This window comes from Hippocampus bargibanti, linkage group LG02 (assembly GCF_051943395.1).
Source record: "Hippocampus bargibanti isolate YZ-2025 linkage group LG02, ASM5194339v1, whole genome shotgun sequence".
Lineage (NCBI taxonomy): Eukaryota > Metazoa > Chordata > Actinopteri > Syngnathiformes > Syngnathidae > Hippocampus > Hippocampus bargibanti.
In genome coordinates, this window is record NC_142735.1 from 3,805,940 (window position 1) to 3,825,048 (window position 19,109).

Genomic DNA, 19,109 nt, shown 5'->3' on the forward strand with positions numbered 1-19,109 from the left:
TTTATTTGTGCCATTTTGAGGCAACATTGGAGGGAAATCTCTCACCCAAAAAAAGAGGCAAAAAATGGCGACCCGCTGTGGCCACCTCCGTTTTCACAGGCTGATAAATTCCTTATATGGCGCTTTGATGCCCTCTTCTGGCCTTCTGGCGGCTTTTGGGTGCAACACAAGGTCCCCAGACCAAACAAGTACAGCAAAATACATTGACGTGATGGAAGGACCGCTACAATGCGTCTTTTTTACGGTCAGGAGCGGTCCTTTAGTGACGTCACGTACGGATTCGTCACCAACTCAAAATCAAGACTTCCTGATTATTCAGCGCAAGTCTTAAAACGTAAAATATAGCTATATGCGGTGGAATCTTTGTAAAATACGCTCAGTAGAAGTCATTTGAAGCCATTTTACAAATTATGGACAAAACTTGTCCGGAGACGTCGGTTGTCCTTTAAGGTTTAGAAAATTAGAAAGTAGAAAATTATGTTTTATGGGGACCTGGGAACGGATTATTCTCATTTTAATGGTTTCTTATGGGAAATTAATTTTCGGGATACACACTTTTCGCCTTACTGTCTGGGAACCAATTAAGTTCGTAAGCCAAGGTATCACTGTATCTGTGTTCATATGAACACACTTGGCGTAAATGGGTTAAAAATTCTTGATATAAATTTTCATACTTTCAAAACAGAGTTCAAACATTTGACTGGTAGTAAATGGTAAATATTTTGCAAATGAGGTTTCAGACAGAGCTGAAACAAGAAGTTGTGTTCCCTAGCAACAGGGAGAGCAGGTCTTGAACTCTGCTGCAGCGCAAACGTGTCCATTGAGCTGAGCTGACTCTGAAAGCAAATACTGTCGGCTGTTCATTTTCAACCAGATTGTTTTGTTTCATACATTTTACAGTACTATCAACTCAATATGAATGTTGCTTGTATGAGTTTGTATTTATGAGACAGGTGATGTTTTGCCGCAAGTTTATTATCATAATTGAGAACTTGCACTTAACCAGACATTTTTTTTTTCAAAATCCTGAGCACATTTTAAAAAAATGGTTTGGATTAACATATGGCCAGTGTGATTGTACTTCAGAGGCAGGATTGCCAATAGTAATAAAATAAAATAAAATAAAATAAAAAGCATTCCCCCAATTACTGATCACTAACTTTGTCACAGAGCAGCATGCAGAACAGTGTATACGAATAAGTTGGTTTTCATAAGTTACATCATTCAAGTCGCTGATGATACGTTCACTGTCTTTTCACTATAACTGTAGCTATTTTTACTCAGCTTCGTTTTCTACAATTACTTTTACAGACACACAAACGAGATGTTTATAAGAGTCTTAGCATCATCAAATGCCGGTAGATCACATTCATTCTTGCAGGTGTCTACTATTCTTTAAATATGATCTAAAGTCACAATGGGCGGGTTCTCCGGGCCTCTATTTTGATTGCATGTCCCTTTGGAGTTATTAAGTTTTTGGTATGGATAGATCAAAGTGCCTGAGAGAAACTCAACAACTCATGTGTAGTTGTTGAGAGGACATGTGTTGAGTATCTCCAGTCCAAAAGCAAGAGATTCTATATATATATATATTGTATTATTTGACAGTGTTTACACAACATGTAGCTAAAAAAAAAAAATCACTTCTTTGACGGTTTCTGTTTGAGGCTTAAAGATCTCATGGATCCAAAAACTCGTCTTCCCAAGTCTCTCAAGGATCGCGTACGTTGCAAGGAGAGTCTGGGCGGTGGGGATGGAGAAAAAGAAGGAGAGGAAAGAAGAGAGTGTGAGTGACAGCTGCTCTCGAAGCTTTGAGAGCAGGAGAGGTTAAAGAGGCTTGCTGTGGATGACAGGTGGTTGTCCTTGGCGTGAAGCATTGTCGCACCCTCGTCGTCCCTGGCGGTACTCATGGCACATTGCCCCACATCGAATGAGGAAACCCAGTTTGGCTGTCTGGTGGGCTCATTGTGGTTGTACGGTAACAGCAAGCCCTGAGACTCACTCCTGAACAGAGCCCTCTTGGACATCCTGACACCGGAGCTTCGTTTCTCTGCACCTTCCATGCCTCGCTTCTTCAAGTAAATCGGTGATCTTTCTCCCTCTGTCTGCTTGTCCTTAGCGCTGGATGCCACCTTCGCCCTTCTATCTCCTCCCCTGCAGCTGCCGCCTATGTTCCTTGTCCATCCGTAACCATACTCAGCCCTATCCATCTCCTCCCTCTCGCTCAGCGTGTCCTTTCCCCAGAGGTGCCCTTCAAAGGCTCTGCTGAGTTTGTTGGAGGTCTTGCTACGTGATCGTGTCTCCTCATCTTCAAGCCAATCAGAACCAGTGTCCTCCCGCTTGCTATAGCTGCTCACAGTCGCCGCCCTGATCAACTTGTGAGACGCATGCTTGCCTCTGTAGAGGCCGTCCCCTTCCACCCTATTCCAGCCACCGCTGTGTCGGAGGGACCCGCTCCTTGGATGGATGCCCCCGTATTCCGCAGGAGATGTGCTAGTGGTGGTACGAGGCAGTGAACACTGGAAAGGGGTGTCTCTTCGGAAAACGGACAACGGAGTGGCTCCCATCGGAGAGGGTTGGAGTGGACGGAGAGGGGAGTGGGCTCTTTGTGTGGGGCGGGAGGTCGGAGATGAGGCCGTGGACGAAGGCAGGTCGGACGGGGAAGTGATCTGTCGGAGCTGGTTATCTGAGGAGTAGAGTGAAGAAGGTCCATGGATTGACTTGTAAGAGAGGATCGGGCTGCTGGAGTTTGAGCGGGGAGGAGTGAGACTGGACTGGGATTGCGGAGAATGGGTGACACTGAGAGACAATTGGGATGGTCTCTGGGGGATCGTGTCGCCTGGTCTAATGAAGTCATACGCTTGTTCTTTGTGGGTGACCAGGAGACCTTTATGTTTCTTCAACTCCCCGCCCGCTTCCGCCCGGAAGCAGTCGATGTCCAGTTCTACGCCTTGCTCCATCAGCCCGACCACAACATCTCTGGACAATCCAGAAACACGAGAGATTTCCCCCACCGTGGCGGAGTCCTCAATGGGTCTGGGACTGGAGCTGGAACCCTGTCTCAAACTGCTGCGCTGTGGGCCCGCAACTGAAAACGTTGAAGATCCGCTCTCGGATGGCGCTGCGGCACTCCAATCCAGTGAGCGAGAGAAGGCTGGTGGTCCCAATCCAGATGCGGCTGCAGGAACCGACGTAATCTCGAGGGAACTGCGGTGGTTCAGGGAAGTAGGACAGGTGGAAATTCGAGGACGCGCTCGAAGCGCCGGGCCGGCGGGTGTTGACGAGGCTTGTGTCTGCACGGCAGCAGCTAAACCTGCGGAGTCATCTCCCAGATTGACTTTTTGGGTTGTTTGGACAATTCCCCGATTTGAGCTTAAACCGGGAGCAAGGTTCAAGTTTAGATTGAGATGTACATTGATGTTCAAATCCTCTCCGGTCGCAGAGGGAAGGCTACCCAGATTTATTGAGTTCCTCGTGGCTTTTTTCCCAGTAGCATTGAGGCTCACTCGAGCCGAGTTACCCGGTAGTGATTTGCACGGTGTTACACTTCCCCCGGGCGACATGGAAACTGTACTGCGACTTTCAAAGGCAGACAGGGACTGGGTGGAACCGTGACTTTTTGCCGGCGTGCCCAGGCTTCGGTGTGCAACTGGCAACTGTGCAAGATCCGGGATGGAAAGGTTTGTCCGACGGCGGTATTGATGAGCTAGCCGAGTGATGTACTGCTCCAGCTGGGTCAGAGATGCTGGGTGGGTGCCGTTCTGCCCTTGGCGAGAAGGATTTACACCGCCGATGGTTTCTGTTTGCTCGTCGGCTTGGTTTCCTTCAGGATTTGGAGAAGGAGATCGTGCCTGCGTCTGACCGGTGAAAAGAGGACTCTGGAGGGCAACGGCGTGTAGCGGACTGGGATACGAATATATCTCTTTTGTCCGACGGGAGATGAGGTCTTCGCAGTAGCAGGAGTCCAACTGGGGTCGTTGTGCACAGGAGGAGGTGGAGGACTGAGAGGCACGGTCAAGCTTCAGTAGGGAAGAAATCAATGAGTGGTTGAGGCCTGGGCAGAGGTAAGATAAAAAGCTGAGACCAGACACTTCAGGGTCCCCTGAAAGCGTAGACCAAAGGGACAGAAAAACATTTTGTTGAAACATCTCACATTTTATTTTCCACCTTGATCTTCATCTCACCTGACATTGGCTGCTCCTGGGTTGTCTCAGCATCCTTGCTGTGATCTTGCACGACTGGTGGTTGCACTGCACAATCTAACCATAAGGTGTCCGTGTTGCCCACTGACCCGGCGACCTGCTCCCAAACCTTGGAGGGTCTATTGGCTCCTACTTGTCCCCCCTGGGCAGCGTCGCTGGACACTGAGTAGCATGAGTCTGACAAAGAGCTCCCACTCACGGAATAGAAACCTTGAAAGAAAAAAAACAGCAGGTCCGGGAAATTCTTACATATTCAAAGGAAAACAAGCAACGTCTCTAACTTTGATTCAACAAACTTGTCATTTCAATTGTCAAAAAAGATCACTACACGTGCAAAAAGTAATTCTGAAGCACTGATGCCTATTCCTCACAAGAGTTGTCAAATGGCACTGACATTCCTCCCAAATCAAAAACAGTGCTGGCCGATGTGTATATGGAACTGTCGCCGCTTGGAATTGAAGCGGATTTACATGGGACAGGAGATGTGAGACAATCTTTTTTTGTCAATGGATGCTAAGGCTTCGTGTTGGCTTTCAACATTTAGCTTGTAGCACAAGTCGCTGATCCATTAGTGAAAAGGATGCTTTGATCCTCTCCTCTTTCATCTGGAACTGCTTCATGCCACAAAGAGGGTACAGAAAGTGGAGTGAATGACTCTGTGTCTTTGTGTTGTCATATTTATTATTTTGTGTTTTGTTGTTGTCTCAAGATGGCGCAGCAAGAGTGGCTGCCTTGATAGCAGCTCTGGAATTTTGCTTTCTACTTCTTCCTTTCCTTTCGTCTTACTTTCACACTTTGTCGCTGCGAAATGTACATTTCTCCACTGCGAGATGAATAAAGACTAATCCAAGTCTCTTTTCGTCAATGGATGCTACAGCTTCGTGTTGGCTTTCAACATTTTGCTTGTAGCAGATGTGCACATTTCACCATGACATCCCTGATCCACTGGTGAAAAAGACGCTTCGATCCTCTCCACTTTCATCTAGAAATGCTTCATACAACAAAGATGGTGCAGAAAATGCTCAAGATTGATTGACGGACTGTGTCCCATTATTTGTCCCAATATTTGTTATGACTGTGTTATTTGCTACAGCTTCGTGTTGGCTTTCAAAATATAGCTTGTAGCAGAAGTCGCTGATCCATTGGTGAAAAGGATGCTTTGATCCTCTCCTCTTCCATCTGGAACTGCTTCATGCAACAAAGAGGGTACAGAAAGTGGAGTGAATGACTCTGTGTGTGTTGTCATATTTATTATTTTGTGTTTTGTTGTTGTCTCAAGATGGCGCCGCGAGAGTGGCTGCCTTTACAGCAGGTCCTGTAGTTTTTCTACTTCTTCCTTTCCTCTTACTTTCATTACTTTGTTTGTAAATAAAATGTACATTTCTCCACTGCGAGACTAATAAAGGCTAATCCAATCCAATTCAATAATTGAAATCTGTGAGAGGAAATTGTGGCTTTTCGAGCAGCTCCCATTATATATTTTTGCCAGCAAAGGTTAAAAAGTTAATTACTAAGTCACACAAAGTGCAAGCAAACAAAGTCAGAAAAAACACGGGTTAATGTTTAGAAAGGCATCTTACACAAGATGTTCACTCACTTCTATTGGTACATTTGTTTTACCTGAGCTCGGTCTAGAATCACTGTCCAGGTGGACAGCCCCACCGGGCTCTGGCGTGGGCGGTGACAGCAGGTCAGAGGGGGCGTCCCAGGACAGAGTGGACCAGCGGGAGTTACTCCCCCCGGCCAGTGCGGAATGTGCCGTCCCGTCGCCAGAGTTACTGCAAGGGTTGTCTGGGTTAGTCTGACTTGACAGGCCCATTGTGTCAGAGGGGGAGGGTGCCTGAAATAAAAACAATCCAAGACAGGTTTGAGTTGAGTGATCATGTCAACATACAAGAGGAGTAGATTTTTTTATGTGCTGTATCAACACCAAACACTGATATTTAAAGGACAAAGGCCGTAATTCACAAAGATTCCATCGCATATCGCTATAATTTACGTTTTAAGACTCGTGTTGAATATTCAGGAAGTCTTGTTTTTGAGTTGGTGACGATTCCTGACGTGACGTCACGTCTGGAACGCCCCTGACCGAGAAAGTGACACACAATGCATTTTGGGTACTTTGTTTGGTCTGAATACATTGTGTTCATCCGTGTTGATGGAGAAATTAGAAGAACACAGCTTGGGCCCCATCTTGTGCATTTTCTGGGAGCTTCATTTGAGTCCAGACGCATCAAAAGGATCCGGAAGGACTTCTTTAATCGATGGCAAACATGTATGCTTTCCTCTTCAGAACTATTTGAATCATATTCATAACTGGATGAGTAACAAGAAAGCATCTTCTCCGAATCTGAAGCCATTGTTTTGATTCTAGAGCAAGGCAAAGACGTCCTGGCGTGACGTCACGAACAATGAGGCGGGACCTTCTGTAACTCGCCATCCCAAGGTCATTTTGAAGTAGTTTTGGGACACTAAGTCATTTTTATTGGTGTTTTGCATTTGACTAAAAATATCAGCCTGCGTGTTTTGGGTATTTTAGATGCTATAAAACGTTTTTCTGATGTTAGTTAGGAAACAAAAAATGGTGTCGTTGTCCTTTAAGGAGGTTTGCATGCATGATGATGCATAAGCGGTCATTTTCTCAGTTTGGTTTGCGTTTTTTTTGTGTGTGGTTTTAGTGCAAGTTTTAAGACACCTCTTGTCCCTGGTTTGAAATGGATTTAGCAAAGAAGTACAGAAATGAGACCCAAAGGTTTTGGAACCAAGCTATATGAACTGATAAAACCCAGATGAACCTCATTACCCCCCCCCCCCCCCCCCCCCCCGCCACACACACACCCCAGAAATAAACAAAAAGTACACGAGGCTCTAATAAAGCCCGGAAAAAAAGCATTTCAAATGAAGAATGCAAGACTCTGGCAAAGTCACAGGACTGATGCAGTCAGGAGAGATGATACCACCAAATATGAAATGTTATTCACTTTGTTAGTTTAATGGAAAACTGGTTGGCATCAAACAAAAGTTGCTCTATCCTGAGTTGCTGACCACATCTATATGTAATTAAATACAACAAAATAGAAGTTGGAATTCCAAACTCTCTTTTAACCCATTCACTACCATACCTGAATTTATTCGGCAATTAAAAATACAGGTAAAATCCGACTTACGACCAAGTTCCGTTCCAACCAAATGGGCGTAAGTAGAAGTGGTTGTAAGTCAAAATCCATTCAAAATGTTGAATAGAGACTCAGAGGCTAAATAACACGCAAACTCCCCCCTCCGGTGTCATCACACGGTCGATTGCTGTGCGAGAGTGAGATGCTGGCTGGCTGGCCAAAATTGTCCGACGCGTTGCCGGCCTGCTCGCGCGTTGCGGTGCCAGGCGTAGAATTATGATTTTTTTCAATAGGGTCTGGAGGTCATGGTCGTAAGTACGGGCGGTCGTAACCCGAGCTGGTCGTAAGTCGGATGTTACCTGTATGAGGTAGAGCGCCATATCCGAATTTGGGCGGGTTTTGTTTTTCCTTGCTGGGGTGCCGGTAAAGCGCTGCCCAGACCTCTGGCAATGTTTTTCCCTTCCACAAGGGGGCAGCATTTCCCTTTTTTCTATGTTAGCGCTTTGTTCCGGCTTCAGCTGTTGTTAACGTGCAATATAAACCAATATGTATGTATTGCATTGTATTTTGGACATCCGCCCTCATTTCAAACTTATATAACTCCAGACCCATATCATTTAGGAATTAACCATTTTTGTACCATGAACGTAGAGAGTAGAAGGTGTCTTACCCTGCATTGAATGTTTATGTAGTTGTAAAACTCAATATTCTGCAGGTCCTGGAATTCGAGTGACAATGACAAAAACCCTGGCACTGGAGTGGACACATTTTTGCATAGTCTGGCAGTGAATGAGTGAAAACAAAAGCACAACTACAATCTAAAAGTATTGGAGTGGACCGTATGACATAATTATCAGGATGTGCCCTAATGACATCACTTGTCCCAGAACACACATTTCGTTAACAAGACTCCACCCCCAAACAACACAGTAATGGTCTCAAGTCAGCAAAGTGCTTCCATTTCCTAGATTAGCAAGAGCATTGAGTAACCTCCATCAACCATCACAACCCCATCACCCTCCCCCAACCACCTCCCTTCAATTATTCTCTAAATCCGCCTAGCCAACCCACAATCGCTGCAGTCACTCTCTGCATAAGGCAGGAGAAAGCCCGTGATCAAGAAAACAATACAGGTAGTGACTCACCGCTGTGATGACAGAAGACGGGAAGGGGTGGGTGGCAAAGGGGGCTTGGGGGGAGATAATGGGAAAAGACAGATGACGTAACAAAAACCAAGCAGCAGAGAGAAGGGGGTGTAAAGAAGAGGATCTTCACATTCTAACCACGGTCCATCTCCACCTGTCACCTTGGAGATGAGCAAAGCGGTGGGAAAAGACTGAAGAGTGACTCATGGAGTGATTAAAGGGAAGGGGGGTGGGGTTGGGGGCGAAATGGTGGGGGGCGAAAGGGCTTCAAGCGGTTGCCGGGGCTAGGGATCATCGTGGATGACCTCTATGACCCCACCGCCCATAATCACCGTGCTGGCTCTCCTCGAAACTCCCCTTGAGAACTACCCCCCCTGCCCTAGCCACTTCCATTATATGCTGTCAGCACCGCTTTTAACTCTTCTCCTTCTCCGAACCCATGGCTCGCTAGCCATATAGTTATACCTCGGTTTACGAACCCCTTGGCTTACACACTTTTCAGTTTACGAACGTTAAATTTATGAATACTTTACCTTGGCATACAAACTATTTTTCGGAGCGCCACAATGAGTGATGTGTCGTGCGCGAATGAGCCCGTTCTAACAAGGAAATGGCAGCCGACTTTTTTTTGTCCTCTATTCCCCGCCCCCAGTCTACATTCCTCATCAAGTGTTTAATGCTGATGAAACCGGCCACTCCACTCCATCAAGGATCATCACAAAGGTAAATAAAATTACTTTATTATACAGTACAGTTTATGTCTTTAATTATAATACCATATAACATTTATTATACATAAAATAAGTTATATTTTGTGTAGTTTTAATGTTTAGAAGTAGAAATTTATGTTTTATGGGGACCTGGGAACGGATTATTCTCATTTTAATGGTTTCCTATGGGGAATTAATTTTTGGGATACACACTTTTTGCCTTACACACTGTCTGGAAACCAATTAAGTTAAGCCAAGGTATCACTGTACGTCTCTTGATGATTGCATCTGGCTCGCCGATAAAACTAAATACAGTAAAGTCTCGTTATATCGATATCGGATATATCGATAGTCCCGGTTATATCGATACTATTTCTATGCACGCACAGAGAAAATTACACGCAAACAGGGTCGGATATATCGATAGTCCCGGTTATATCGATATTTTTTCGGACTCCCCTGAATATCAATATAACGAGACTTTACTGTACATATTCATTGTACATTTTTCGCTGTTAATTTCCTGTTTGGGCTGCAGTTTGCGGAAAGTGCAATTTTAATTGGATGATACTGGCCGTTCATGTTGAAACAGGTCAACGCCCCTTTTAAATAAGCCCGACGAGTTAAAAAAAGACGAGTATCGTACACTTCAGGTTGGAATGGACCGAAACATTCGCCTTTGTGGAGAGAAAACGTTTTGATTCTAATTTGCAATGAAACAATACCATTGATCAAACATTCGAATATGAGTGGCACTTTGACAAGCCCCATGCTAACGTTAGCATCAATACCTTCTGCGAGAAGTATATTGCAGATAGCAAGTGTGGAAGCTTATGAGCCGTGTGCAGGCTAGCTAGCTGTAACTTCGCGTAAAAAAAGGTTCCCGTCCCCTGCCCTAACTCAACATGCACTTTTTACTTTAAAGGACAACCGACGTCTCCGGACAAGTTGTGTCCATAATTTGTAAAATGGCTTCAAATGACTTCTCTGGAGCGTATTTTAATGAGATTCCACCGCTTATAGCTATATTTTACGTTTTAAGACTCGCGCTGAATATTCCGGAAGTCTTGTTTTTGAGTTGGTGACGAGTCCTCACCCTACGTCACTGAAGGAACGCCCCTGAATGAAAAAAGGACACATCAATGCATTTTGCTGTACTTTGGTCTGAAAACGTCGTGTAGGACCAAAAAGAGGCAGAAGAGGGCGACAAAGCTCCATATAAGGAATTAATCAGCCTGTGGAAACAGGCTGATTAATTCCTTACACGGCTTTGTCGCCATTTTCTGCTTTTTTTGGGTGCGACATTTCCCACCCCTGATGCCTCAAAATGACAATGATGATAAATGCTTTAATCGATTGTAAACATGTATGCTTTCTTCTTCAGAACTATTTGAATCATATTCATAACTGGATGAGTAACAAGAAAGCATATTCTCTGAATCTGAAGCCATTGTTTTGATTCGCGAGCAAGGCAAGACGTCTTGCCGTGACACAACGAACATGGAGGCGAGATCTTCTGAAACTGGCCACTTCCGGTTTCAAATTGAAGTACTTTTTAGACAGCAAGTCATTTTTATTGGTGTTTTGCATTTGACTAAAATATCATATAATATATCGTTTTGGGTATTTTAGATACTATGAAACGTTTTTCTGATGTCAGTTAGGAAACAAAAAAGTGACGTCGGTTGTCCTTTAATTTGCAGTGCAAGATGACGTCCATGTGCATATACAGTACCTCCATCTGCCCATTATAGCATATGATGCTGCACATGGACCTTAGCGATGCATGATCAAATCATAGGAGGCCAAGTGTGGGTGGGTTGAGGTGGGCTGTGGTGAGCAATGTAATCTGATATTTGTTCATGTGAGCACCAGAGCGTCTCTGGAATAATAGGGAACAACACGTGTAGTATAATATTAGTGGACAAACAATGCAGCCAAACAATGTAGGATGTGTTTTGTTTAGCGCTTTTTAATTGGTCATGCATTATTCATTTTTAAAGTCGAACATACGCCAACGCTGTGACTCTAAAGATTGTGTCAGGTGGAATCCTTTTTCTGTTTATGTGTGTGTGTGTGTTTCAGATCCTGAGGCAACAAGCAGAGACAAAGCCTGCCTCAATCCACAAGTCAGTCTAATGGCTCCATGTAAAATGATGCTTCCCAATGCTAAATCTCATTTTCAAGAGTCTACACACACAAACACATATATTTTCAAGAATCTACACACACACACACACACACACACACACACACACACACACACACACACACACACACACACACACACACACACACACACACACACACACACACAAACACGGTCCAACCATCTCAGTCAACCCATTTTTTGACATGCTTCTTGAGATGACTGCTTTTTCATACATGAAAGCTAGTTCATGTTATACAATACAATACATATTGATTCATATAGCGTTTTAATATAATTATATAAACATAAGCTCTTTATTTGCTATCTATCTAGCTCGCTAGCTATCTATCTAGCTATCTAGCTGGCGAGCTATCCATCTAGCTGGCTATCTATCTATCTATCTATCTATCTATCTATCTATCTATCTATCTATCTATCTAGCTAGCTAGCTAGCTAGCTATTTATCAAGCTAGAGATGATTAGAAATATCTCCGTTTGATGGACTGTTGTTTTCTACACTACAGCAAGCAACAACCAAAATAAAACACTTGAGCATTATTATCGGCACGCGGCCCAAATCTGAGTACGGATGATAAGTGTACCTCACGTTCTAGGCCAGGATGTAGATTATATCGGAGAATGTGGGTTGACACACAATCCAGATGGACACAATGTTCCTGCCCGGAGGTGTCGCCTCCAGGGAGAGTGAAATTCTACATTATTTGTGAACGTGAACCACATTTTGTTCAAGCAAAGCCATTGTCATTTTGGAAGCGTGAAGACAACCAACCTTCAGATTTACTGTCCACCTATAGATTATTTCCAGGCTTCTCAAAAATCTGTGCAGTGACAGAAATGAGAAGCATCTGAGCGAAGACATCATGGTGGAAGAGATTCCTTCCACACCGCCCACCCGCTATCTTCTCCTATCTCATCCCTTCCAACCATTTGGTGCGACAATGCCCCGCAGAGAGGACAAGGCAGCATGACTCATTCTCACCTTAGAAGAGAGCCGTCGGTAGGGCTCCGGCAGGTTGGCGCCCTACCCTCTGCCGCCTTCAGAAACAACACCGAGGGCCAACATGTAGACGCGTGTCGACGGAAACTAATAGAATTTAATGATCCCTCTACAAATGGGCGCATGACTCAATGCTTTGGAATTACGTAGCAAGTTGTTTTTCAAAATTCATACTCGTTTGTGAGTTGGACAGTTTTGTGATGAAATGTCTTGTGAATATAATAAGTTTAAGCGCATGGGGTTCCATGCCATAGTTAATTCATTCGAAAGTTTTTTTCGGGAATTGAATAAATGATATAGAACGCCATTACTTAATTTGTTCGGCTTTTGTTTTTTCATGCTTGGGTGCTTATAAAGTGCTGACCTCTGGCAATGTTTTTTCCATTCCATAGGGGGCAGCATTTCCCTTTTTTTTTGCTTGTTAGCGCATTGTTCCAGCGTCATCTGTTGTTAAAGTGCTATATAAAGCAATATGCATGTATTGCATTGTATTTTGGACAGCCGCCCTCATTTCAAGCTCATATAACTCCAGACCCATATAACTTAGAAATTAACTCTTTTTTTCTGATGGAAGAATAGACTAAGTTTGCTTACGCTGAATTGAATGTTTATGTCGTCCAAAAACTTAATATTCTGTGGGTTCTGGAATTCGGGTGACAATGACAAAAACCCTGGCACTGGAGTGGACACATTTTTGCATATGTCTGGCAGTGATTTTGTTAAATATTGGGAGAAAGATTACGATGTTGGTATATGGTAGTTTGTAATCAATAACCAATCGACATGCAAGTGATATTTGCGCCCTTACTGTATAGTAGAAGGTAATACGCTATTGACCAATAATGTAACTTGAATACCACATTTCTAATACACGCTGTATCTTCAAATAAATCATAGAAGTGTGAATATATAAACAGGTAAGCATAACAAGCTGTTGAACAGTACGGCAATGGTCAACCACAACGTTATGAAACCGGTGTCAGTCAAATGTTAGCGTGGGATATCTTGAATTTGGGGCAGCTTGTGCAATATGCCAAGTGACCTTTCCAGCTGATGGAAATAAAAGGCGGCGCCGGCCCAGTGATAACCGACACAGCCTCACTTCACTGACATTTAATCCTATTTTCAATCAATTCAAGGGCGGCAGGAAGCAGATTTGGAAGATTCGTGTTCACGCGCCTCCTAACGAGAGCAGGCGGACTGACTGACCGTCCCCTGCCCTAACTCAACATGCACTTTTTACTTTAAAGGACAACCGACGTCTCCGGACAAGTTGTGTCCATAATTTGTAAAATGGCTTCAAATGACTTCTCCGGAGCGTATTTTAATGAGATTCCACCGCTTATAGCTATATTTTACGTTTTAAGACTCGCGCTGAATATTCCAGAAGTCTTGTTTTTGAGTTGGTGACGAGTCCTCACCCTACGTCACTGAAGGAACGCCCCTGAACGAAAAAAGGACACATCAATGCATTTTGCTGTACTTTGGTCTGAAAACGTTGTGTAGGACCAAAAAGAGGCAGAAGAGGGCGACAAAGCTCCATGTAAGGAATTAATCAGCCTGTGGAAACAGGCTGATTAATTCCTTACACGGCTTTGTCGCCATTTTCTGCTTTTTTTGGGTGCGACATTTCCCACCCCTGATGCCTCAAAATGACAATGATGATAAATGCTTTAATCGATTGTAAACATGTATGCTTTCTTCTTCAGAACTATTTGAATCATATTCATAACTGGATGAGTAACAAGAAAGCATATTCTCTGAATCTGAAGCCATTGTTTTGATTCGCGAGCAAGGCAAGACGTCTTGCCGTGACACAACGAACATGGAGGCGGGATCTTCTGAAACTGGCCACTTCCGGTTTCAAATTGAAGTACTTTTTAGACAGCAAGTCATTTTTATTGGTGTTTTGCATTTGACTAAAATATCATATAATATATCGTTTTGGGTATTTTAGATGCTATGAAACGTTTTTCTGATGTCAGTTAGGAAACAAAAAAGTGACGTCGGTTGTCATTTAATTTGCAGTGCAAGATGACGTCCATGTGCATATACAGTACCTCCGTCTGCACATTATAGCATATGATGCTGCACATGGACCTTAGCGATGCATGATCAAATCATAGGAGGCCAAGTGTGGGTGGGTTGAGGTGGGCTGTGGTGAGCAATGTAATCTGATATTTGTTCATGTGAGCACCAGAGCGTCTCTGGAATAATAGGGAACAACACGTGTAGTATAATATTAGTGGACAAACAATGCAGCCAAACAATGTAGGATGTGTTTTGTTTAGCGCTTTTTAATTGGTCATGCATTATTCATTTTTAAAGTCGAACATACGCCAACGCTGTGACTCTAAAGATTGTGTCAGGTGGAATCCTTTTTCTGTTTGTGTGTGTGTGTGTGTGTGTGTGTGTGTGTGTGTGTGTGTGTGTGTGTGTGTGTGTGTGTGTGTGTGTGTGTGTGTGTGTGTGTGTCTTTCAGATCCTGAGGCAACAAGCAGAGACAAAGCCTGCCTCAATCCACAAGTCAGTCTAATGGCTCCATGTAAAATGATGCTTCCCAATGCTAAATCTCATTTTCAAGAGACTACACACACAAACACACATTTTCAAGAATCTACACACACACACAAACACACACACAGTCCAACCATCTCAGTCAACCCATTTTTTGACATGCTTCTTGAGATGACTGCTTTTTCATATATGAAAGCTAGTTCATGTTATACCATACAATACATATTGATTCATATAGCGTTTTAATATAATTATATAAACATAAGCTCTCTATTTGCTATCAACGGACAGTTAGGACGGCGGAAAAAATCATTGGCACCGCCCTACCCACTCTCGAGGACTTGCACACTGCAAGAATCCAAACTCGGGCGCGGAAAATCCTACTGGACCCTCCGCACCCTGCCCACCACCTTTTCCAGCTACTCCCCTCAGGCAGGCGCTACCGATCCATGCGCACCAAATCCAGCAGACATTTAAACAGCTTCTTCCCCCAAGCCATTAACTCTGAACTCTTTCAACAGTAGCCAAAATGGAACTGTATAGTGCCACTTAGCAGTTTTTTTTGACAACGATACTAGTGCAGCGTGTTCTACCGGAAACAAATTCCTTGTGTGTCCTACATACTTGGCAATAAAGATGATTCTGATTCTGATTCTATCTAGCTCGCTAGCTATCTATCTAGCTATCTAGCTGGCGAGCTATCTATCTATCTATCTATCTATCTATCTATCTAGCTAGCTAGCTAGCTATTTATCAAGATGATTAGAAATATCTCCGTTTGATGGACTGTTGTTTTCTACACTACAGCAAGCAACAACCAAAATAAAACACTTGAGCATTATTATCGGCACGCGGCCCAAATCTGAGTACGGATGATAAGTGTACCTCACGTTCTAGGCCAGGATGTAGATTATATCGGAGAATGTGGGTTGACACACAATCCAGATGGACACAATGTTCCTGCCCGGAGGTGTCGCCTCCAGGGAGAGTGAAATTCTACATTATTTGTGAACGTGAACCACATTTTGTTCAAGCAAAGCCATTGTCATTTTGGAAGCGTGAAGACAACCAACCTTCAGATTTACTGTCCACCTATAGATTATTTCCAGGCTTCTCAAAAATCTGTGCAGTGACAGAAATGAGAAGCATCTGAGCGAAGACATCATGGTGGAAGAGATTCCTTCCACACCGCCCACCCGCTATCTTCTCCTATCTCATCCCTTCCAACCATTTGGTGCGACAATGCCCCGCAGAGAGGACAAGGCAGCATGACTCATTCTCACCTTAGAAGAGAGCCGTCGGTAGGGCTCCGGCAGGTTGGCGCCCTACCCTCTGCCGCCTTCAGAAACAACACCGAGGGCCAACATGTAGACGCGTGTCGACGGAAACTAATAGAATTTAATGATCCCTCTACAAATGGGCGCATGACTCAATGCTTTGGAATTACGTAGCAAGTTGTTTTTCAAAATTCATACTCGTTTGTGAGTTGGACAGTTTTGTGATGAAATGTCTTGTGAATATAATAAGTTTAAGCGCATGGGGTTCCATGCCATAGTTAATTCATTCGAAAGTTTTTTCAGGAATTGAATAAATGATATAGAACGCCATTACTTAATTTGTTCGGCTTTTGTTTTTTCATGCTTGGGTGCTTATAAAGTGCTGACCATGGCCTCTGGCAATGTTTTTTCCATTCCATAGGGGGCAGCATTTCCCTTTTTTTGCTTGTTAGCGCATTGTTCCAGCGTCATCTGTTGTTAAAGTGCTATATAAAGCAATATGCATGTATTGCATTGTATTTTGGACAGCCGCCCTCATTTCAAGCTCATATAACTCCAGACCCATATAACTTAGAAATTAACTCTTTTTTCTGATGGAAGAATAGACTAAGTTTGCTTACGCTGAATTGAATGTTTATGTCGTCCAAAAACTTAATATTCTGTGGGTTCTGGAATTCGGGTGACAATGACAAAAACCCTGGCACTGGAGTGGACACATTTTTGCATATGTCTGGCAGTGATTTTGTTAAATATTGGGAGAAAGATTACGATGTTGGTATATGGTAGTTTGTAATCAATAACCAATCGACATGCAAGTGATATTTGCGCCCTTACTGTATAGTAGAAGGTAATACGCTATTGACCAATAATGTAACTTGAATACCACATTTCTAATACACGCTGTATCTTCAAATAAATCATAGAAGTGTGAATATATAAACAGGTAAGCATAACAAGCTGTTGAACAGTACGGCAATGGTCAACCACAACGTTATGAAACCGGTGTCAGTCAAATGTTAGCGTGGGATATCTTGAATTTGGGGCAGCTTGTGCAATATGCCAAGTGACCTTTCCAGCTGATGGAAATAAAAGGCGGCGCCGGCCCAGTGATAACCGACACAGCCTCACTTCACTGACATTTAATCCTATTTTCAATCAATTCAAGGGCGGCAGGAAGCAGATTTGGAAGATTCGTGTTCACGCGCCTCCTAACGAGAGCAGGCGGACTGACTGACCTGTTGCCCGCCGCCGCATGTCGCAGTGCTCCGCCCGGCGTCCTCCAGTGCTCGGCTCCGATCCGCCGGCTCGATCTCAGTCGCGTCTTGCCGTTCCCCGAGAGCGGCGTCGACCAGCTCGAGGTGTTTGCACCGCAGAAGCTCCAGCTCCAGTACCCCGGCCAGCGTCGCTTTGAGGCGCTCGCCGATGCGCACGCGCTCGGTGCCCGACCAGAGCGAGTAGACGCAGCCACGGCGGCCCGCCGCCATCGTCGGTCGCTTTCGCCGCTGGTCAGTTGGCGAGCAAAGGGCGACGAATGCTACGGCGACTGTCCTCCTGTTGGAAAACGCATTCGGACGAGGGATGGCAACATAGCATCCGGGTAATTAAACCCAGCATTGAGCTCAATCTTTAAGGTTTTCAGCGAGTCAATGCACCGTGACCGGACCACCACCACCACCCGTTGCCAATTATTTGTGTGGATAACGAGCGGGAATCGCCATGGTGCCAAGCAGGCTGCAGTACTTCCAAATGAGACAATGCAACACGCGCACAATGTGGGAAGCAGCGGCAGAGGGGGCGGGGTTAGCCTGCTGTAGCCTCGCTGCTATTGGCTGGCAAGTTTTTCGAATTGACACACAAGAAGAAGGCAAAAAAAAACATTGAGTCCAACTCGAAGTTACGGACTTGTGCATAAAAAAACAGTCCTGCATTGCCGGAGAGTTCCCATAGAGATAGTGTGTCTAAACAAGTGACCTCATCACGGGGGTCTGTTTTATGTTCCCAGGGTCCTTTGTCTTTCGGTGACGTTTCTAGCGGATTTTATTTGATGTGACAAGCATGAGAGACCGCATTGGGCGATGCACTTCCCGACCAAATGTCTAACTGAAGTTTCATTTAAAATATGGACAAAAATTGCCCTTGCGTACTCTCAATATAATTTAATTGGGATAAATTTTCAACGCGGCTAGAAAAGAACCATTCTCTTACTCTAATGTATTATTATTATTATTATTATTATCTAATAACACATATTTTGAGGCAAGCAATAAAATAACCACAAACCGCATTTTGAAAATGTACCTTTAATGACGGCGCAAAAATGCTGCACGAGACCAACCTTCAGTGCTTCATCTATTCATTTTCATTTTGTATTATAGGTCTCGTCGCATACATGTCAATTTATATGTGTTCCCAGTAATTTATGTTTTTTTTTTTATCATTTCAAACAATGCACTACAACCAGTACTACAACTTTTATATGAAAAAAATAACATTGTGTACCGATCTTAGACATTTTTTGCTCAAATTCAGTTCGTCTCAATTGATGGTAGCCAAAGACAATGCTGCCGCTGATCGATACTATATTGTCACGGCAAACCAGCAAAAGTAATCCCCAATTGTATATTTTTTTTATTGCTACGATTGATAAAAGCATAACATGCGCGCTGCGCAGTAAACTGCATTTCCGCACGTTATCATTTTTAATCATTCCAAATAATGTACGGCATAGTACAACTTTTATACGGGAATTGTAATCATTTATAAGGACAACTATTCGCCGAGATTGACAGGTATGTCAATATAATTTAATCAGAATTTTATTTTTTCAATGCAGGTATAAAAGATCCTTTCCCTTACTCTAATGACAACGATTTTGAGCCAAACAACAGAATAACCACAAACCACATTTTTTTCCCTTGCGCGAAAATTAACCTTTGATGACGACGGAAAAATCAATTTTCATTTTGTATTAT

General features: G+C 43.7%; 1 protein-coding gene across 2 annotated transcripts; it reads right to left on the bottom strand.

Moving 5' to 3' along the window:
- Positions 1 to 957: 957 nt before the first annotated feature.
- On the bottom strand, positions 958 to 17,896 carry LOC148901226 (uncharacterized). 2 transcript variants are annotated; one of them, XM_089021101.1, is made up of 4 exons: positions 17,373 to 17,896; positions 5,823 to 6,042; positions 4,185 to 4,412; positions 958 to 4,054 (listed from the first exon to the last, which is right to left on the bottom strand). In XM_089021101.1, exons 1-4 carry the CDS (start codon positions 17,619 to 17,621, stop codon positions 1,641 to 1,643), a joined length of 3,111 nt encoding a protein of 1,036 aa, XP_088877227.1. In that variant the 5' UTR covers positions 17,622 to 17,896; the 3' UTR covers positions 958 to 1,640. The 2 variants fall into 2 exon arrangements, with proteins under 2 accessions (XP_088877227.1, XP_088877218.1); XM_089021092.1 differs by having other exon boundaries at positions 958 to 4,102; positions 17,373 to 17,895.
- Between the last annotated feature and the right edge of the window lie 1,213 nt (positions 17,897 to 19,109).

Excerpts from the sequence above, each read along its gene's own strand:
- LOC148901226 (XM_089021092.1), bottom strand. The coding sequence starts at position 17,621 with ATGGCGGCGGGCCGCCGTGGCTGCGTCTACTCGCTCTGGTCGGGCACC. Across the intron at positions 6,043-17,372 it reads CATGCGGCGGCGGGCAACAG|GCACCCTCCCCCTCTGACAC; the intron begins GTCAGTCAGTCC and ends TTTTTATTTCAG. Across the intron at positions 4,103-4,184 it reads CCAGGAGCAGCCAATGTCAG|GGGACCCTGAAGTGTCTGGT; the intron begins GTGAGATGAAGA and ends CTACGCTTTCAG.